Source organism: Myxocyprinus asiaticus, chromosome 24 (genome assembly GCF_019703515.2).
Source record: "Myxocyprinus asiaticus isolate MX2 ecotype Aquarium Trade chromosome 24, UBuf_Myxa_2, whole genome shotgun sequence".
NCBI lineage: Eukaryota > Metazoa > Chordata > Actinopteri > Cypriniformes > Catostomidae > Myxocyprinus > Myxocyprinus asiaticus.
The window spans coordinates 45,988,672-46,009,704 of record NC_059367.1 but is presented as its reverse complement, the minus strand read 5'-3'; the positions used below and the strand labels follow the sequence as shown (position 1 = coordinate 46,009,704).

Below are 21,033 nucleotides of genomic sequence, written 5' to 3'. Positions count from 1 at the left end.
TGTTTTCGTGCAAAAATGTTGCCAAAATCACATAATTTTCATGAGATCAGGCTGCAGATAACTGTTACGTTTACATTATTTGGGTTACACATTTACACATTAACCCTCTGGGGTCTGAGGGTGTTTTTGAGCCCTGGAGAAGTTTTGACATGCCTTGACATTTGTGCTTTTTTCAGTTGCTTAAAAACATATTAATGGCTAAAGTCTGATAACACTGTATTCAGCACAAACTGGGCTACAATAATATGTGAGCAACATGTATGTACATGTTTGTATTTTTGAGAAAATAACGTTTATGCGTGGTTTTTGAAAAAACAAAAAAATTAAGTCACTGAAATAAGGCCATATAACACATACTAAACATTTGTTCACAAGACTTTTGAGATCTTGGATCTTGTGGCCTAGAGTTTTTGCTACAAAATGATGTGAAAACCATCCTGATCACTCATTCATACAAAACAATATAGTCATTTAACTTTTGTAAGACACTTTTAGTGTTAGAAAGGCCATATGCGAGGAGGCGTGGATGATCATGAATATTTATGTAATTCACAACTGAGGAGACAAAGACCCCTCCCCTGAATTCAGCTTTACATCACAGGAATAAATTGCATTTTAATATATATATAAAACTTGCCTCGGGGGTGTTTACCATTTGCATAGTTCGCCTCAGCACATTACCGTATGAATAGCATGCTCTGCTGGTGGGTGTTATCACATTAGGGATAATTAGCTGAGCCAGGAGAAACTGTACAGCGCTTTGTTTCATAAAGATTACATTGCAGGAGAATATTTGCTTTAAATTTGAATTGTTTTATTTAAAAGTAGACATTTTAAGCTTTCTTTAGACATTGGTTTCATGTTTGTTTGATAAGTATTCGCAGAGTTTCAGTTCATTTTTGTGACGTGTTTCAGAAGGATGCTTGCGGAGACAGAGATGGCTGAATGCTCTCTGTTTATTTTCTTTATTTTACAAAAGCACAAGGTTTTGTTGTTATTGTAAGTGTACACAAATAAAAGAAGACCCTTTATAGTTTCTTATGATGTCTTACACTTATCTGTATGCCCAAAAATGATGGAGTATTTTAAGTTGTTTCCGCTGTTATGAGGAAAAATGGCAGCAGGACGCGCCAGCGCGTCCGTCAACCCCTGAGGGTTAAAGTAGAATATAGTTAAAACATGAATTACACCCATTAATACTGTGAGAGCTAAAGGGTGTGTGCCCCCTAACAAGTCAATGTAAGAGGGGGTAAAAAACATGTTCTTCATGGTGTCTAGCTTGCATGCAACAATGGACTAGCAGGAAATACAAATATGTTTTTGAATTTGTTGAGTGGAAAAACAAAAACGTTTATGTAAAAAGTGTTAGTAGGGATTTTAGAAAGTAACTTAGAAGGATTCATTAAAGTGATTACACTTTTGATGAAGTAATCTGTAAAGTAATCTGATTCTAATTTTTTAGAATTAATAATTTCATCTTTTTAAGTAGCTTACGAAGCACTTGTCTGAACTCTGTATAAACCTTTTGATCACATATTTTGTAATATTTATTTAGTTTTTTTTTGTTTTTTTTACTGTCAATTATTTTCATATCCCAGTTTTTTGAGTCTCCCTTTCCTCCTTAAACAAAATTCTACTTGTCTACATAGATTTTAAGCAGTGCCTGAATCTGAAGTAGTGTTATGGCTAAAGGCTTCTAAAGGCTAGGTAGAATAAAAGAGCTTAATAAGGCTAACCAGGCATTTGGATAATTCTGTTCGTTTTGATCTGCTTGTTCTCTTTGGTATAACAACAAATATTGTAATGTTCAGGACATGGAGGTCAAAAGACGTTTGGATAAATATCAGATCATTCATAATTGAGAACAAAATCAGCAGATGTTGGCAATACAGCAATGAGAGCTCTGTTTCAGTTGTGGTTTAATTATTATTGCGAATGAGTACATTTCTGCATTGCATATTGTGATTTCACTATTTAATGATGCCTTAAAAGTTGGCAAATGAGAATATAGAAACTGGTTGTTAAGTTAGGAAGCATACATTTTAAGTTTGATGGTAATTTTAAAAATGAATCCATGTTATCCAGTAAGTTAGAATCCCCCCTCCCATCTTCAAATGATGAAATTACAAATATCCAATACATGAATGGTTCACTGACTGTGCTGTCGACATAAGCCTCTGTCCACACCATGTCATGCTCTCGATCGATGACCTTCGGTCGACTGAGCACATGCAGGTATTCCATCACATTCTCCTGAACATCTGCCAATGTCGAGATCTGAGTAAAATAACCTGACAACACAGAAAAATATTATTTTTAATTATTATTTGTGTGTGTGTGTGTGTGTGTGTGTGTTTAAAGAGTAAATGAAAAAGCTTCATTGATATTATTTCCTGCTGTCATGAGTTTGAATTTAGTGCATGGACAAATAAAGAAAAATGGGTGTATGCACATGCACCTGGGCTCAACTTGGGTTGTAAGACACAATGAAGTGAATAAGGAAAAATAATTATACGTATCTGCAAACTGTTGTTATAGCTCCAAAAAGTTATTTATTGACTCCAAAAAGCAACATTTCGACAGTCTTCATCAGGCAAACCCCAATACAGAATGAACCACAGTTACTGTATAGTGACAGATAATGACATCATCAAATTACAAATTATTTATCAAGTCACAGGAAGTTTTTTTCTTTTTTCCCCCTTTTTCTCAGAGTATACATAATATTGAATTCATTCATCTGGATAAAAAAAAACTTCTGCAACGTGAATGTTAATGGATATATACCTTAAAATATACTATGTCACCACAAGGTCTCAATGAAGAATTTGATATTAAGCCATTTTTGTGATTTTTAATGATATTTTCGGGGAGGTTAATTTTTTGTAATGATGATTCTAACTATCATGGTTTTAAATACCTTTTTCAGTGTTCTTGAATATCTCATAAACCTCTACATTTTAAACATATAATTGTTGTAATATTGTATAAGTGTGAATCCATTATTATGTATACTCTGAGGATAAAAAAATAACAAAACAAAAAAACTTCCTCTGACCAAATAATTGATATTTTGTAATTTGATAATGTCATTATCTATCTATATATAACTGGGGTTCATTCTGTATTACGGTTTGCCTGGTTAAGCTGTACTGTATGGTTGAAATGCTGCTAAAAAATCAAGTGTGCAGACACTTATAATTATTTTTTTTCTTTGAATTTAGTGCATGACAGCTTTAGTTTAAATGGTAATTCTACATCAGAAAGTTAATGGCTCACTCAGTGTGTGACCCTGTAGAAAACACAGCACTCGACCAAAACATTTCACTAGCCAAGAACTGTTGCTATCAGCAAACATCACTGGAACATAATATAAAAAGATCCTCATGGTACAGTATGAGACAAAACACCTTCTAAAACACCAAGATAAAATAAGATAATACCACATATGAAGAAACATGATATGCTGGATATGCTACCATATCTCAAATGGTTTAGCTTCAGTACCTTGATTGGACATCACGTGCAGTGGAGACCCACTGTCATTATCTCATCATCATCATGATCTCGCAGGAAATATGCATGTTGGTAAAGTGCTTCGAGTGTAGTGTCAGAAAAGCGCTATATAAATGTAATGTTCGTTCATTCATTGATTCATTCTTTCAATTAAATATGTATGTACTCTGTATGTGCCTTGAGCACTCTGTTTGCTGTCATCTGCTACAAACAGAGCGTGCAATGCTCATGATGATGTTTTCCGTGATGAGCCAATGAGGAGCTTTAAAAGGAAAGTGCAGATGGAGTTGCCAGAACACTGTCTCCTCTCCACACATTTGAAGTGCACAGCTCACGCAAACTATATGTTTATCTCATTAAATCACAGATTTTGCGGCTAAATAATCTGTGCGCTGAATGTTTACGGAATGACATTCGTACATCAGATGGCATCGGTTTTTGATATCAGAGCATTTTTACGAGCACGAGAACAAGTACATGAGTGTGGTATTGGACCCTATTCTGATACCAGTATCAGTATTGGTACATCCCTAGTTATATACTATATTATGTGTAACATATGATTTAAAAGTCATTAAATGTCATATTTACAAATTTTATCAACATACATCACAAAAGTTTTTTGTAGGATTTCTACTCAGGCAGTGAATGCAGTACCCAGTAAAAGTTCTATGAGCCAATGGAATCACTATGACGTCAGATGGGGACGGGTGGACCCATTTGAACATGACACCGGCAAACAGAGGCCCTTTGTGTGTTTGTGTGCGTATATGCCCGGGAAGATGGAGGTAGACCAAACAAATGTTTTTTGTTCTTTCTTTTGAATACATTTGCTCACCATCAGTATTGTTGTGTTATTTTAGATACAGATGCAGGTGTAGATGTGGAGGGTTCAATATGCCAGATAGCAACCAGTGAGGGTAATCATAGATGTTTGTATAGTGAGTAGAATGATATAAACATTTTAATTAAAATTAAATCACTTAAATTGAATGAAAGTCTTTTTTTTTTTTTAATAATGTAATGTAGTTGGTAACCATGAGTCTGAGTTATTAAAGGAATAGTTCACCCAAAAATGAAAATTTGCTGATAATTTACTCACCCTCAGGCCATCCAAGATGTATCTGAGTTTCTTTCTTCATCAAAACAGAATATAAGACTTTTAGGATTTCATTTCAGGCCTCCTCCTCTAAACAATGCAAATGAATGTACTCCATTTTTTGATGGTCCAAAATGCATATTTAGGGTGCATCAAAATAATCCACATGACTCAAGTCGACAAATAAAGTTCTTCTGAATGCAAACGATTGATTATTTTTAGAAACAAAACAATACTTATATACTTTTTAACTACAAATGTTCACTTCTGTACATCTCTGTGACGTGTGCTCATGAGAGGGATGACGTAAGCTCGTTGGTAAGGTCACGCATCATGTTGAGGAGGAGTCAGGAAGCGCGTCATTGTTTACATCGTTTTTTTTAATTATTATTATTTGGAAATAATTTTTATTTTATTTTATATTGTTTTGAAATTGTTTTGGACTGTTTTGGTTTGTGAACGGCAAACGTTTCCCTTGTAAACAATGGTCGCATTTGTCGGCCTCATACATCATCGAGGCTGTCTCGTTTCAGAAAAGTGAGTAGGACACTTCGAATGCAGCCTTCGAATGTGACCTTCTTTCACGGGAATTCGGAGGATGCATGAGGTGTATCCTTCATGGGCACTCATAACCCACAATTCTTTGCTTCAACGGAAATGTCTAAAAAAATTACGCAAGTAATGTTAATTCCCAAGTTGAAATACCTCAGTAGATGGGTGCAGAGTATATAATATGTATAATTATATTAATTTATAATTAAAATAAAGTATTAGATTAAAAATACACTTGTAAAATCTATTTTCTATTCTCTTTACATCATTATAACTCTCCTAAAATGTACCTCATACATTCCCTTCCAGAGGGACTTTGTTCCCTTCTCACTCAAAGTGCTTGCGCTTGTTAAATCAAAATCAAATCAAATCAGTTTTATTGTCACACAACCATATACACAAGTGCAATAGTGTGTGAAATTCTTGGGTGCAGTTCCGAGCAACATAGTAGTCGTGACAGTGATGGGACATATACCAGTTTACAATAAACATCAGATTTACAACACAATCTAAAATCTAATATACACATAATTACACACAACACAATATACAAATAATAACATACAATGTACAGTATACAATACACACAATATAGAATACACATTATACAATAAAAAAGTATATATAGTATATATAAAATGTACAGTAGGTTGTATTGTACTGTATTGACATTCAGGCTGTCGGTTGATAGTAAGTTGCCAGTGTGTTGTTAAGAGAGAATATAATATAATAATAATATAATTTATGACAGTCTGGTGTGAGATATAAGAGTAATAAAGTGCAGTGCTGATGTATTTTGATCGTGGGAGATCAAGAGTTCAAAAGTCTGATTGCTTGGGGGAAGAAGCTATCATAAAGTCGGCTGGTGCGGGTCCTGATGCTGCAATACCACCTGCCTGATGGTAGCAGTGAGAACAGCCCATGGCCTGGGTGGCTGGAGTCTCTGATGATCCTCCGAGCTTTTTTCACACACCGCCTGGTATATATGTCCTGGAGGGAGGGAAGCTCACCTCCGATGATGTGTCTGGCAGTTCGCACCACCCTTTGGAGGGCTTTGCGGTTGTGGGCGGTGCTATTGCCGTACCAGGCAGAGATGCAGCCAGTCAGGATGCTCTCTACAGTGCAGGTGTAGAACCGTGTGAGGATGTGGAGGTTCATTCCAAACTTCCTCAGCCGTCTCAGGAAGAAGAGGTGCTGATAGGCCTTCTTCACAATGGCTTCAGTGTGGATGGACCATGTGAGTTCCTCAGTGATGCGGACACCCAGGAACTTGAAGTTGCTGACTCTCTCCACTGGTGCTCCATTGATGGTAATGGGATTGTGTTCTCTATCTCTTCTCCTGAAGTCCACCACAAGCTCCTTTGTCTTACTGACGTTGAGGGAGAGGTTGTGCTCCTGACACTAGGCTGTTTCATCATTGTCAGTGATCAGACCTACCACTGTCGTATCATCAGCAAACTTAATGATGGCATTGGAGCTGTGTGTTGCCACACAGTCATGTGTGTACAGGGAATACAGGAGTGGGCTGAGAACAAAGCCCTGCGGGGCTCTAGTGTTGAGGGTCAGTGATGAGGAGATGTTGCTGCCCATTCTAACCACTTGGCGTCTGCTTGACAGGAAGTCCAGGATCCAGCTGCACAGTGAGCTGTTTAAGCCCAGAGCCCGGAGTTTCACATCAAGCTTGGAGGGCACTATGGTGTTAAATGCTGAGCTGTAGTCTACAAACAACATTCTCACATAACTGTTCTTTTTTTCCAGGTGGGAGAGAGCAGTGTGTATTGTAGATGCAATGGCATCATCAGTGGAGCGGTTGTTGCGGTAAGCAAACTGCAATGGGTCTAGTGATGGAGGCAGCGCAGAGCAGATGTAATCTCTGATTAGTCTCTCAAAGCATTTGCTGATGATGGGGGTCAGAGCAATAGGACGCCAGTCATTTAAGCAAGTGATTTTGGATTGCTTTGGAACAGGCATAATAGTGGATGTTTTAAAGCATGTGGGGACTACAGACAAAGAGAGGGAAAGGTTGAAAATATCTGTAAAAACACCAGCCAGTTGATTCACACACGCTCTGATGACACAGCCCGGAATGCCGTCTGGACCCGCGGCTTTGCGGATATTCACCCATCGGAAGGATCGGGTTACATCCGCTACAGAGACGGAGAGTGAACTAAATCTGTAGCTTCGGCCGCGAGAGCTCTCTCTGCGAGGGCGGTGTTATTTCCCTCGAAACGAGCATAAAAAGTATTTAGCTCATCCGGGTGAGAGGCAGCGATGTTCACGGCGGAGTTTTTATTCCATTTAAAGTCTGTGATGATATTAATTCCCTGCCACATGCTTCTAGAGTTGGTGGTGTTGAACTGTCCTTATATCTTGTTCCTGTAATGATGTTTTGCAGTTCTGGGCATAACTGGCTTGTCCGCTCCTCCGCGTTCCCGGAATTAAAAGCGGAGGTCCGCGCATCGTGTCGCGTGAACATCGCTTTTAATCCAAGGTTTCTGGTTCGGGTAGATCCGTATTGTTCTGGTCGGAACGACGTCCTCTACGCACTTTCTGATGAAACACGTTACGCTATCAGCGTAAAGCTTGATATCGTTATAAGAGGCGGACCGGAACATCTCCCAGTCCGCGTGATCAAAACAGTCTTGTAGCATAGAGTCTGATTGGTCCGACCAGCACTGGATCTTTCTGAGGGTGGGTGCTTCCTGTTTCAGTTTCTGCCTGTAAGCGGGCAGAAGCAGAATGGAAGAGTGGTGCGATTTGCCAAATGGTGGGCGGGGAGGGATTTTTAGCTGTCCCGGAAGGGAGAGTAGCAATGGTCCAAAACCTGGTCCCCTCGTGTGTTAAAACTAATGTGTTGGTGGTATTTTGGTGCGACTGATTTTAAACTGGCTTTATTAAAGTCCCCGGTCACAATGAACGCGGCCTCAAGGTGCGCGGTTTCCTGCTTGCTTATAATCCCATACAGTTCCTTGAGTGCCCGGTCTGTGTCGGCTTGTGGCGGGATGTACACAGCAGTGATAATGACCGCTGTGAATTCCCTCGGTAGCCAGAATGGTCGACACAGAAGTATGAGAAATTCCAGATCAGGAGAGCAGAAAGACTTGATAGAATGTACGTTCCTCTGATCACACCAGGATTTGTTGATCATAAAACATACACCACCACCTCTGCTTTTACCTGAGAGGTCTTTCACTCTGTCCGCTTGGTGCACGGAGAACCCCGCGGGGTTCAATGGCTGAATTTGGAATCTCAGCAGACAGCCAAGTTCCGTAAGGCAGATAATGTAGCAGTCCCTCGTCTCTCGTTGGAAAGAGATCCATGCTCTCAGCTCGCAGAACTTGTTGTCCAGAGACTGAACATTTGCCAGTAGAATACTGGGTAGCGGGGGTCGATTTGCATGACGTCTTACTCTGATGAGAACGCCGGCTCTATTCCCCCTTTTCCTTTTGCGTTTTCGCGGCCGGGCTGCCGAGACAAAGGGCTCCGCTGGTGTGTTTGTAAACAGCGGGTCGGCATTGAGGAATTTGAAGTCCGGTTTATGGTGTGTAATTGCAGAACCAATGTCCAAAAGCGTTTGTCTGTCGTAGACAATAAGGCAGACAACATCCAAGACAAAAAACATAAGAATTGTAAACAAAACAAACAAAACACTACAATGTTGTGTCGGAACTTGCAACGCAGCAGCCATACTCGGTGCCATCTTGAGTCCAAAGAGTGGTGTGCTGTCATAGCAACCATGATTTGTTCTGTTTCTGTTTGTCTTACGAATGCCGTCTCGTTTAAACAAGACTTGTTTAAAGGAGGACACTCGGTATACTGCAGCCTTCAAAGGACGAGACACAGCCATTGACACATTTCCTGACTCCTCCTCCACGTGACGCGTGACCATACCAACCAGCTTACGTCATCCCTCTCATGAGCACACGTCACAGAGATGTATGGAAGCGAACATTTGTAGTTAAAAAGTATATAAGTACTGTTTTGTTTCTAAAAATAATCGATCGTTTGCATTCAGAAGAACTTTATTTGTCGACTGGAGTCATGTGGATTATTTTGGTGCACCCTAAATATGCATTTTGGACAGTCAAAAAATGGAGGACATTCACTTGCATTGTTTAGAGGAGGAGGCCTGAAATGAAATCCTAAAAGTCTTAAATTCTGTGTTGATGAAGAAAGAAACTCAGATACATCTTGGATGGCCTGAGGGTGAGTTAATTATCAGCAAATTTTCATTTCTGGGTGAACTATTCCTTTAATGTAAGTGCTTGGGAATGATGTTTTTGTAGTGTTTGTTTGTTTGCATTTGTGCAGTTTTTAAATGTTAATTATGTCTTTGTTTATTTTATTTATTTTTTAAATTTTTTTCTTAAATTGAGTTGATTTTTTTTTTCTAGCTAGCCAGTATAGTAGTATGTGTGCGCTTGTATGCCTCCAGTGTGGTATAAGTTCATGTTTGCTTTGAACAGGACTGTTAACAGGACAGTCTTTTGGCTTTGCATGTGTGTCTTGCCTATCATTTCCCAGCTCTGTGTTGCTAGCCAATTTCATTTTCCCTAGCCTCCCATGCATGTGCGCAGCTAAGGTATTAGGGGGCTTATGTTCGCTGTGAGATTTTGTTTTATTTGGGGGTTTGCATTTGCGGCTGCATTTTGTGCTTAATTTGTTTTGCTTTGCTGTGTGGTATTTCTGTGTATAATTTCACCTGTTTAATTTTCCCTCTTTCAAAAGAGATCCGTACAGGTAAGCTGAGGTTTGCTGTGCTGTGGAGTTATTGGCTAGCTTTTAATATCCTTAAGGGAGTGGAAAGATGTGTTGATCAAAACAAATGGCTTTTATACCATTAAGTTTTGTTTATTAATACATTTATTCAGATTTGCATATAGATTGATTGTTTGCATTCATTTTATTCATTTTTATGAATAAATAGTATAGTTTTTTATAATGTTGTTCATCTTTCGTTGATTGGCCCATGGCTCAAGTCCATTAAAGGAGGCTGCCTTTCACTCCTAATTCAGAAAGGGTGGCCTAGTGTTACATAAGAAAAACATAATGTATAAAAATGCATCATCTGATTGAAGTCTGGAAGTCTGTCTCAAATGCACACTTCTATAACTCATGCACCCTCATGGCCTTGCTTACTAGCGACCCATCGGTTTGCACTTGCTTATGTCACCAAAATCTGGACTCAGAAGAGGACCACAAGGGTACCGTTTGGAACAGGGCCAAAATATATCCCCATTTTCCACTCATAATTACGACTTGAGGGGGCATTCATGTTTATCTTCCAAGAAAACTTGTATGATAATTCCGATAGCATGTGAAGGCAGCATGAGAGACAATGCCAATATTCTGTCTGAGTAAATCCACTCACTGACAGACAATGCACTCTCTCTCTCACCGGAAACTCACTCATAACAAAAAAGACACTGTAAATGTGTAATTTTACGTAAATGTAAATTTTCCAGGGATTAATCAAAATCTCTCATTACTCTGGTTTATAATGTCATAACCTCAAGCAAAGTGATACAAACAGTAAAGCGTTCCAGTGCTGTTATGACTCCTTTTTCAGCACTTTTGGAATGCCTTTGTCCAATCAGATTAGAGGACCAAAACTAACTGTTGTATAATTTTCACTATACATGTGTGCAGATCAGAATTTATTCAAAGTTCATTAATAGTTTAATTAATTGTTTACAGAGAGCATTAGGAACGGGTACTGAGTAAGTCTAACCTTTGTTAGCGCAGGCCATCCATTTCAGGTTATCAGCAAAGGAAGACTCCCGACCAATCAGGTAAGGGAATATCCGCACCTGCAGAGAGAAGAGCTCAGGTTAACTGTCATTCATATTTAATGGTTCTAGATAGCACTAATGAATGTTCAATCAACATCTAACAATGTTTTATAGCTTTAAAATAATGATGGCCATCCAAATCTTTAGAACCATTTACAGCAGACTACAGTAAACTCGAATTTTATTTAGTTAACAATATCGAATGATACCCAGTGTTTGCGTGGCATTTATTGTGTCACAAATGCATTGGTGTATTGAGACGAAACTTGGTATGTGTCATGGGCAATAGGACACATGCATTTGAAGGTATCTGTGAAGTTTAGGGCAAGTGCCACCTAGTGGTCAAAAATATAAATGCTTATAAAAATGCTTATAACTTTTGATTAAATTGGCATATTGTCATGAAACTAAGAACAATTATATCAATTTTGCAATGGTTGGCCATACTTCCTGTCTGCCATTTTGAATTTTATTGAAAACCTCCTTTGAAATTTTCAGATTTCCCCCAAATTTGGGTCAGATCATCTTCAAGCCATTCTAGCAAAAGGTTATTAAAAGCATTTTGATAGACAAAACCATTCTCATGTAACATATCACTGAATTTGATGGCAAGATGCTAAATAACATCTAAGGCTGTATCCCAGCAATTGACATGAAACTTTGCATGACATTGCTACCATGCCCTGGCAATACCATAACAATTTGTTGACAGCACCACCTATTGGTCAAAATTTATAAGCAGTTTTATATATTTTTAAAATATTTCTATTTATGGCTTTTAAAGCAACTAGATTAATACAAATCTGGTGATCATTTCTGGCAATCAAATATTATTGCCATTGTTGCCATTAGTGTGCTTCGCCCTGTAATTTTTGCTTGCATTTATATTTTATATGCATTATTATTTACTTATACTACAATAAATAAATGGCAGTCATTTTTTATTTGTGAATAAAAAAGTTTAACTTCAAGTAATCTTTGCAGTGACACACATAACATGTCAGAATTCTATAAATAAGATGAATGTGTCAAGAGAATGCTGTTATACTGTAGCTGTTAGTATTAGCACACACATACACATTTATGTCTATACTATAAATAACATCACTAACACATTAAAAGCCCATCAACTATCATTCACACACAGATACATATACATGGGCAAATGTATAACTTCCTGTGCAGATCAATAATCCAGTCCAGAAGGATTCACTCTGCTTAATTAATGGTTGCCATTGAGCTGAAACACACACAGGCCCTATCCCAAATGGCACACTTGATGTGGATTTGCAGTCTCGTGGCCTTCATTTGTGCATTCCCACGAAGTCCACGAGACCGTAGTGTGTCCCATTTGACATTTAAGCGCTCAGAAAGGTGCTCACGAGTGCTCCCTTTGCACCCTCAATGTGCCCTTTGGCTGAGCCCGCATCAGTGCGAGCTTCACAGCAGACTATTACCCAACAGTCCCGGCTGCTGATCCTCTTGATCGATCATAGTGGACTGAGTTTTCTGTGCCAGAGGAAAAAACATGGCGGTAAAGCGTGGGTGAAATGTCCACAGAGGTGAGCCAAAAAGTGAGTGTTAAAGTGAGCTGTATTTAATTGTAAATAATATAATACAGTGAAGAGGAATGCATATTTTATTAAGTCTACCCCCAAATCCCAACCCTAAACCTAACCGTCAGTGGTGTAAAAATATATTCATAAAGGGAAAATTAAACTTCTGAATCACGTTCGTTACTGATTGCGATGCGAACACAATGTACTTCCTGATTTCAACGCAGGACGAGAACCCGGATTTCACACGCTTTTCCCCTGCAGTCGCGACAAAGGAGATGGTAAACACATTTGAACTGATGCAAAAATGTCTGATGGGACATGGCACTTGTTGTGGCTGATGTCAGGGTAATGAAACATTTGGTAGCAACATGCAGACTTCCCATTGATCATGTTGACCAGACAGAATCTACTTATTGCAGGGCTAGGTGACCCACACAATTATAAAAAACCAAGAGACCTTAAGCAACATTAGATCTGGTGGCCCATCACATTACCACAGTCTAAGAGAGGTGATGTGGCAGGATAACCTAGCAACGTAAATGCAAGACCCTCCTCCTAAGAACAGCATTCCCTAACATTCCATACTGAAGACTCTGATCAGGTCTGGGACAAAAATATCCTGAATTGGAGTCCATCACTGTTCCTTCAAAGACTGATGAGAGTTGGGATGGTATAGGCGTGGATCATACAGAAGCTGAACCACTGGGAAACACAGAGCTCTTTGAATTGGTTTGAGATATGGGGGTGTATTCCCATGGAATGAGGCAACTGGAACATGTAGGAACCAGACAGATTATTTAAAGAACTTTGAAGGAAGCTGTATATAGACTGGTTCCAGTTTCAGAGCTGCTCCTTTTAGGTGAAGGCATCTTGGTGAAAAGCTACACTAGCTGTGAAGAATTCATAGATCAGTTGCCTTTTTTGTTAGTTTAACAAGTCGTTAGGAGGAACATTTAATTATTTCTTCTATATAAATTAATGAATTAACCCCCCCCCCCCCCCCAATTGGCAAAAAATGTGGACCCTCATCACACTACATTAATATTCTCTCTACAATGACCATATTACTCAAAAATGCTGAAAAATTGACATATTGACAAATTTAGATAATGGATACTGGCATAACATCTTGGTTACTGATGTAACCTCTGTTCCCTGATGGAGGGAACGAGACATTGTGTCGATGTAGTGACACTAGGGGTTCACTCTTGACAGCCCCAATCACTTTTGCTTTATTCAGAAAAGGCCAATTAAAATTGGCAAGTGGAATTTGCATGCCACGCTCCACCCTGGACATACGGGTATAAAAGGAGATGGCGTACACCACTCATTCAAAGTTGTGCGGAGGAGCCGAGAGAGTCCCGGCAATGTCAGCGGTCGGTTCAGCACCGTGGCAGGAGGGACACAACGCCTCTTTCCCTCCATCAGGGAACAGAGGTTTTATTAGTAACCAAGACTTTCCCTGTCTGTCACTCACTTGACGTTGTATCAAAGTAGTGACACTAGGGGTTCCAATACGAAACGCCACAGGCGCTGAACTGTGTTGCTAAGTACGGAGGAGCGGACACGGGCAGGCTGCTGCGTGCCTCACAGCTAGCGCTCGACCACATCGTGACCTTCCAGCGAGTTAGGCAAGGCATTTCCCTGGTCCCAGTAAGGGTGGGAGGACATAGACCAAGGTAGGAAATTACACTGTTTATTAACACAAGTTATGTCAATCAAATGAAATAACAGAAAATACAGTAAGTAAACTTTTTAAAAATTAAAAAAACCAAACATTTTCTGAAATGTTAAATTAAATGTTCTCTGACTTCTGCTCCTGCAGGATGCATTCTATCTTGATGTGGGTTCAGTGGATCATCATCATCATCAGTAGCAGCAGCATCATCATCAGCAGCACCAGCATGACCCCCTCTTCCTCCTCAAGAAGTTGAACAAATTTCCGTGACTGCAATGTTATGACTGGATTTTTTGAGGTATTTTGGGGAAAGTCAGCATGGTGTTCATAAGCTGTAAAAAATTTCCCACAGCACAATAATGCAGTGCAGCTAAGAACTGCACTGCTGGACTTAAGGCATAGTTTCTTCTTGTGGCCCTTTTTGAAGGTGTGGTTTCACAAGGATCTTGGTCCTTGGAATCTGGAATTTTCTTATGATGTTGTCATTAGACAGAGTCAAGTGGGGAGAAATTTGTCCTTATTTAGGCATTTATATACACTACCTGACTTCTGTGTCGCCTTCTGTGCTCAAGCTGTAGGATTCTTTGTAAAGCTGCCATTATTGAGCATTTGATACACACATACATACTATATTTATTAGGAGAGTCATTAACACACCTGCTATTGATGCACCTGAGGAATGGATAGAAACACCTTGGTGGCTAATAATCATCTAAATTAACTAGCTAAATGTGAGTATTTCATCAATGATTTGTGACAGTAATAGGGCACAGCTTAATTTGATTATCAAATGATTGTATTCATCTGTTAATGGGTTTTTGGTTTTAAAATAGGCTGCTTTCATGCTGTGGCTTGGGAAAAATGAGAAGGCCTCTTTAGAATTGTCTGAGGATTTAAATAATGTTTTGTGCTATGTTTGGCTTACATTATCATGGCTATTATCTTGTGTATTGAGAATCTTTACATATAAACTTTTAGTTACTTGACTGTTGTAGTGTATGTGATGGTGGGTCATCTCAACTGAAAAACAATAAAGGTTTGTATTTCATTCCATATATAAGATTCTTAATCACACTTATAGTATATAATTTATTAATGACATTATGCTGGCAGTTGATAATGAATTAATGACATAGCATGACATGATTCACACAATAATTGCTTACATTTGATCTGGCATTCCAATGCTACTGTGATGCACAAAGCCACAAATATCACCTATTATGTGCTCATTTTTACATGTTAAACTATTGGATGAATTCCCAGTGTATTAGAAAAGCACTAACTCAAAACACATGTTTTTAAAAAAAATAAAATTCACTACATGACCAAAAAAAAAATAATAAAATAAATAAATAAATACAAAATAAAAACTTTTTGGTCATGTAATGGACAGTCTTTGAGGACACGGGAGACAGGGTGTTCTACTCACAGGTAAGGTTTTTTTTTTTGTTTTTTTTTTGTTTTTTTTTTAATAACCACACTAATCTCGGCTTCACAATATGATCTCCGGTACCCAGGCTCGCTCTCTCTCTCTCTCGTCTACTTGCGGTGTGGCTCTTTTTATGCTGCTCTCCCCGTGCTCACTGAAATTAGAGACAGGTGTTAGACATAATTTAGCTCAGGTGTAAGCGCCCTTACCGCTTTCTCTCTCTCTCCAGAGAGACGCTTGACCACGCCCCCGCTGCCACAGGTCATCAAATCGGATATTATATGTTGTATTTAAATTCAGATTGTGAAGGGTTTTAACTTATGTCAATGAAAAGCAACTTGAAAATCGTATGTTTGTTGCCATGCAGCACCACACAGCTTCACCAGAGCCCCATTTGCCAGACCCAGTCTGTATCTTTCACTCCATATATATTTAATTCTATATCTTTCATTGTGCCAAGAATAAAAGGGGCGTTCTTATTGGATTTTGAAAAGTGCATGTACACTCAAGTGCGATAAAGTGATGTAAGAGGGGAAACCCCACTATTGCTGCAAGAGGTCGCGACAAAAACAAACACACCAGCAACAGAGGGGAATGTGAAAATAAAGCGAAACAACGGAGAGCAGAAAATAACAGAAGTAGTCATCAGCCATGTTCGTTATTTACAGCATCGTTGCGGGGAAATAACGTTGCTATGGAGCTGCTTACTGACCGAACCGCTTGTATACTGTAGTAAAGAGTACGCCACTTACAAAGTGCAAATAAACGTAGATGTCTATTTCGTGTCTCAAGCTGTTTTTTTCACAATACACTGCTTTCTGTCCATGTAAATGAGCTGTTATAATTTGATATCCATTAGATCTCTGCAGAAGTTATTACTCCACCCCCCGAGTAACGTCATTAACGACAGCTCCGCATTGTTGAACCAACATGGTTCGAACAATGGATGTGCGACATAGTTACTAGGGTTTCGGGAAACAGTAGTGACTATCTAGTTAGTTTCTTTAACGATGCATCGTTCTATGGTGGTTAAGCAGTGAGTTACGTTGCTGTACGGGAAACGCACCCCTGCACGGGGACAGGCTCCTCGCTCCCTGCCTCCTATCTCCGGCAGGATCCGATGGTTCGAGTAGCAGTCTCATCGGAATGCCATACAGGGCTTACGCCAAAAGAGAAAATATTCTGTGATTCACTATCATTTCATCAAATAAATGTCATGTCAACTTTACCAAGTCTGCAGGTCTTTCTGATAGAACAGGCACACAGACACTATCACACAATTTACTTTACCAGAGATGACAAATCCCACAGAGTGAATGAATGAGAAGTGCCTTTCTCTCTGGTTGGTTCCCTCTTAACATATTTCTCTTCTCTCCCACTACCCCCTCTCCTCCACTCCATTCTCTTTAGACCAAAATCACTTAGAATGTATAAAAATATAATGTTCTTTGTGAATGCAAGGGATTTTAATATTCATGTTTAGTATCATTTAAAAGGTCTCAGTGCGACTGGTACTATAGTCTCAATCCCACAGCAGCAGATTTGCTCATTGTTATTTAGAGATATTATGCCTCTGCTATGGGTGTGTCTTCAATGTAAATTACTCCCTCCTGGGTCACTGAATCAATTAATTCCAAAATTCCATTTGTTTACCATTTACATTGAAGCCAGACATCCCTGTAGTGCCAACACTGTGTACTTTGCTGAAGTCATGTATGCAAATGTTACTTTTAAGATTCATCTTTGAGCATTGGATGTTTTGTATTGATTATTTCTAAATTGATTATGTAATTGGCATGATACATATTTACCTGACTAATAAATTGTTAAACTTGGTTTTATTCTGAAATTCTTCTCCTTTAGTAGATTATGTTAAATCCTAGTTGCCGCAAATCTGCTATCAGAGTTAGTACACACTAACGGCCCAGTGTTAACGGAGCATTGGGCACGTTTCTAGAGCCTTAGCTTTCTGACTAACTATTTGGCATTAACTAAGTGTACCTAGACTGTAGGGACTTTAATATAACAGGGTTAATGTTGAATGGTGAATGACCCATCTAAATAGTGTTAATCATTACCTCTGATTACTAATATTGTTCCAGTTAAGGGTATATAGGAAAATATGGGGACTAATCAAAAATACTATCTGGATATGGTAGCACTGGTCTGCTTAAACAGATGGCATTAGTCACTCCCTCTGACTGAGAAAAGTGTTACTGTAATTAAGTGTATTCAGATATAGGGGGACTTAACAAAGCTACTATTCAGACAAAAGTACGCAGGGAGTGACTTTGGATAATGATTCAAAACTGACCAGTTTGTTAAAAGATCACATGAACACAGCCGGCACACAGACTCAGTTAACAGGAATCGGAATGAACGAGTGCAATTTAAAAGTATATAATCGACTAGAATAATCAAGAATCTCAACCTAAATTCGAGGTCTAATCATAGGCGTAGATTTAGGTAGGAATGGTAGTTATATATCCATTCCAACTTTCAGAAAATCGGATACGTTCCAGTCAACATTTAGGCATCTATGCAACATAGACAATACTGCAACGCAAGCATTTTATGGGAATAAACAATCTGTTAGGAGAAAATTCACACTACACCTCCACCCAATACTGATGAGCATCACTTCTCACAATTACACATTGTTCTGGCAATCAGTGAGGGTTTCTTCTAATGATTTAAACAAGATCACATACAGTATACTGAAACTCAAAGGAACACAACTCTCACCCAGGGTAAAATTAAACAGAACTTGAAACATAACTATACTCCCCAATTACTTTTAAATGTTAATGATAACCCACAGACCGGCCTCATTACTTATGCAAACACAACAGCAAGCAAGTCCCCAAGCAAAAACCACAACAGACCTCGTCTTAACAGCACATAAACGGCATCACATGGCACCTGTTACTTTTCTCAGCACTGTTCAGGATGGACCAATCACAGTCGTTAGTGATTACCATATTGAGATTTTTACAGATAATTTTCTGTAGATCACATGGATGGATTTCCATTTGTATCTTAGGTCCAATCCTTGAAATTAATACATTTAAACAAGCATACACTGTGTTTCCTGTCTAAGTAAAAAACACCTGAGTTTTGCATACAGCCCTGTAACACGGTTTGTGGTTGTGAGGAAGGTGGAAGCAGGAGTCAGCAGAACAATTTCACGTGGGATTTATTTACAACAAACAAAGATCCATTTTAAATGTAAATTACATCAAATACTGCTTTCCAGCAAAGTCTTCAAAACACATTAACACGTAGACACACACACACACACAGAACATGCTTGCCCAGTCTCTCTCTCTTCCCGCCTCTGATGTTCTCTCCCTCTTTATAGCTCTCCCCAGCATTTCTGGTGTGAACACTTACTGCTCTCTCTCTCCAGACAAACGCTCAACCATGCCCCCACCTCCACAGGCCCAAAGGAGGATTCTGCTTTTATGTCCGCTTGAGGAAGACACCTTTGAATTTGAGTGACTATGTCAGGTAAAGTGGGGTGGAATGAACGTGCAGGATTTAAAACACAAGTGTAACTGGAAATTATTGCCATCCCAAATTAAAAATGTTAGAGTCAGTTGGGCTGCAATATATATAGATTTTAGCTATATATCGCAAATTAACTTGCGGTAGGCTATAATTTGAATGCATTTATCAATAAAGTTTATAAAGATTTAATGAGCAGAAAGCATGCTTCTGGTATGTGTGTTCCTATGAAAAAAATGTAAAGTGGTGTCAATGCTCCATTTTCCCCATAATTTGTTCATCTTTGTCACTTTGCACATTTAACTTATTTTAGCCCACCATTTGTTTAAACAAATTAAAATCTAATGCTGAATAATACATTTTACAGAATGTCACTTCATGATATAATTTTCTCGATGTACTGTAGATCTTGTTGAAAACAACTGAACTTGATTTTGAAACATTAATCTTATGTTTATGGCATTGCATATCACTGCTACATTATCAAACAAGTTTACAACATATGGCATTGCCCCTCCATATCATGCAGCCAGTGGTCAGATCTAAACCAAAACATTCAGGTTAATATTTAATATGAGGAGGCAAAGAAATAGGGAATGAGACATGTTATATTAAGATATAATGTTATTTCGCCCATATTACTAGACTGACTTTTTCCTCACATTTTCTGAATACCAACATTTAGAATATTAACCTGGTAATATGTCTCGACCAACTTTTAAACCAAACCTATGCCTTTGGGTCTAATACAGTTGGTCAGATCAAATTAATAATTTTGTATTTTTTTTTTAATTATTTTTTTTTCACACATTATACATTTGCACATATACAGTGAAATTCTTTTTTTCACATATCCCAGCTAAGCTGGCATTATATTATTAATGAAGTCATATTCGGTCCTAAATAAAACAGTTTATGACGTACAACCACACGTGCACGAAAAGACGAACGCACAGATACCTTCACCATTCCACTGGATACTGACATTGGGCCAGCGAGGTGGGTTTTTGAAAGTGTCAAATCCACCTCTGAATCAATACTGTTGTTTAAAGCCACATTTCACTGTAAAATAGAATCACATTCATTGAAGAACATGTTTTCTATCAATGAGGTGTTGGAAGACTTTGTAAAGCACGATTTTACATTTTATTTAGCAAATGCTTTCATCCCAAGTGACTCACAAACGAGGAATACAGCATAAGCTTATCCTTAGGAGGCAATAATATTAGAAGTGCCACAATACAAAGTTTAAAATTTGCTCAAAAGTACAAGCAGAGAGGATAGTTAGAGACAGTGGAGAAAGAATGGTTTAAGATTTTTTTGTAATATTATTTTAAGAGAGAGTTAGTGCATTGTCAAGTGCTCACAGAGGAGATGTGTCTTTAAACGTTTCTTGGAAGTTGCAAGGAAATCGGCTGTTCGGGTGGAGTGAGATGTTCATTTCACCAACAAGGAACGGTGGAAGTGAAAGTATGGGAAAGTGATTTTGAGTTGGTAACACGAGGTGCCGCTTACTGATTACAGGCTTCTAGAGGGAACATAAAGTTGCAAAAGTTAGTTGCCAGTGGCTGTGCTATATGCAAGCATCAATGCTAACTTGATGTGAGCAGCAATTGGAAGCAAGTGAAGTGAAATAAATAGAGGCATGATGTGTGCTCTCTTTGGCTCGTTGAAGACAGAACGTGCCGCCAAGTTCTGGATCATGTGCAGAAGTTTGGCAGTGCATGCAGGAAGTCCTGCCATATGAGCTTTGTAATAGTCCAGTCTAGATACTGTATAACAAGAGCCCTGTAGGGCCTTGGCCCACTCAAAATGGCAGCAGAGACTGCATGGCCCTTTGTTCTATAATCAAAGGAGAGACATTGAACTCAGTTTCCCAGGATCCTTAACAAATTCAC

The 21,033-nt window shown here is 38.7% G+C and overlaps 1 protein-coding gene across 1 annotated transcript in view; it reads right to left on the bottom strand.

Moving 5' to 3' along the window:
* Positions 1-21,033, bottom strand: part of cacna2d3a (calcium channel, voltage-dependent, alpha 2/delta subunit 3a) — a 438,757-nt gene that overhangs the window by 245,722 nt on the left and 172,002 nt on the right. The window contains exons 12-13 of the mRNA XM_051653874.1: positions 10,899-10,977; positions 2,158-2,291 (exon numbers count right to left, since the gene is read on the bottom strand). Of these exons, the coding sequence (XP_051509834.1) occupies positions 2,158-2,291; positions 10,899-10,977 (213 nt within the window). The remainder of the gene's footprint in view (positions 1-2,157; positions 2,292-10,898; positions 10,978-21,033) is intronic.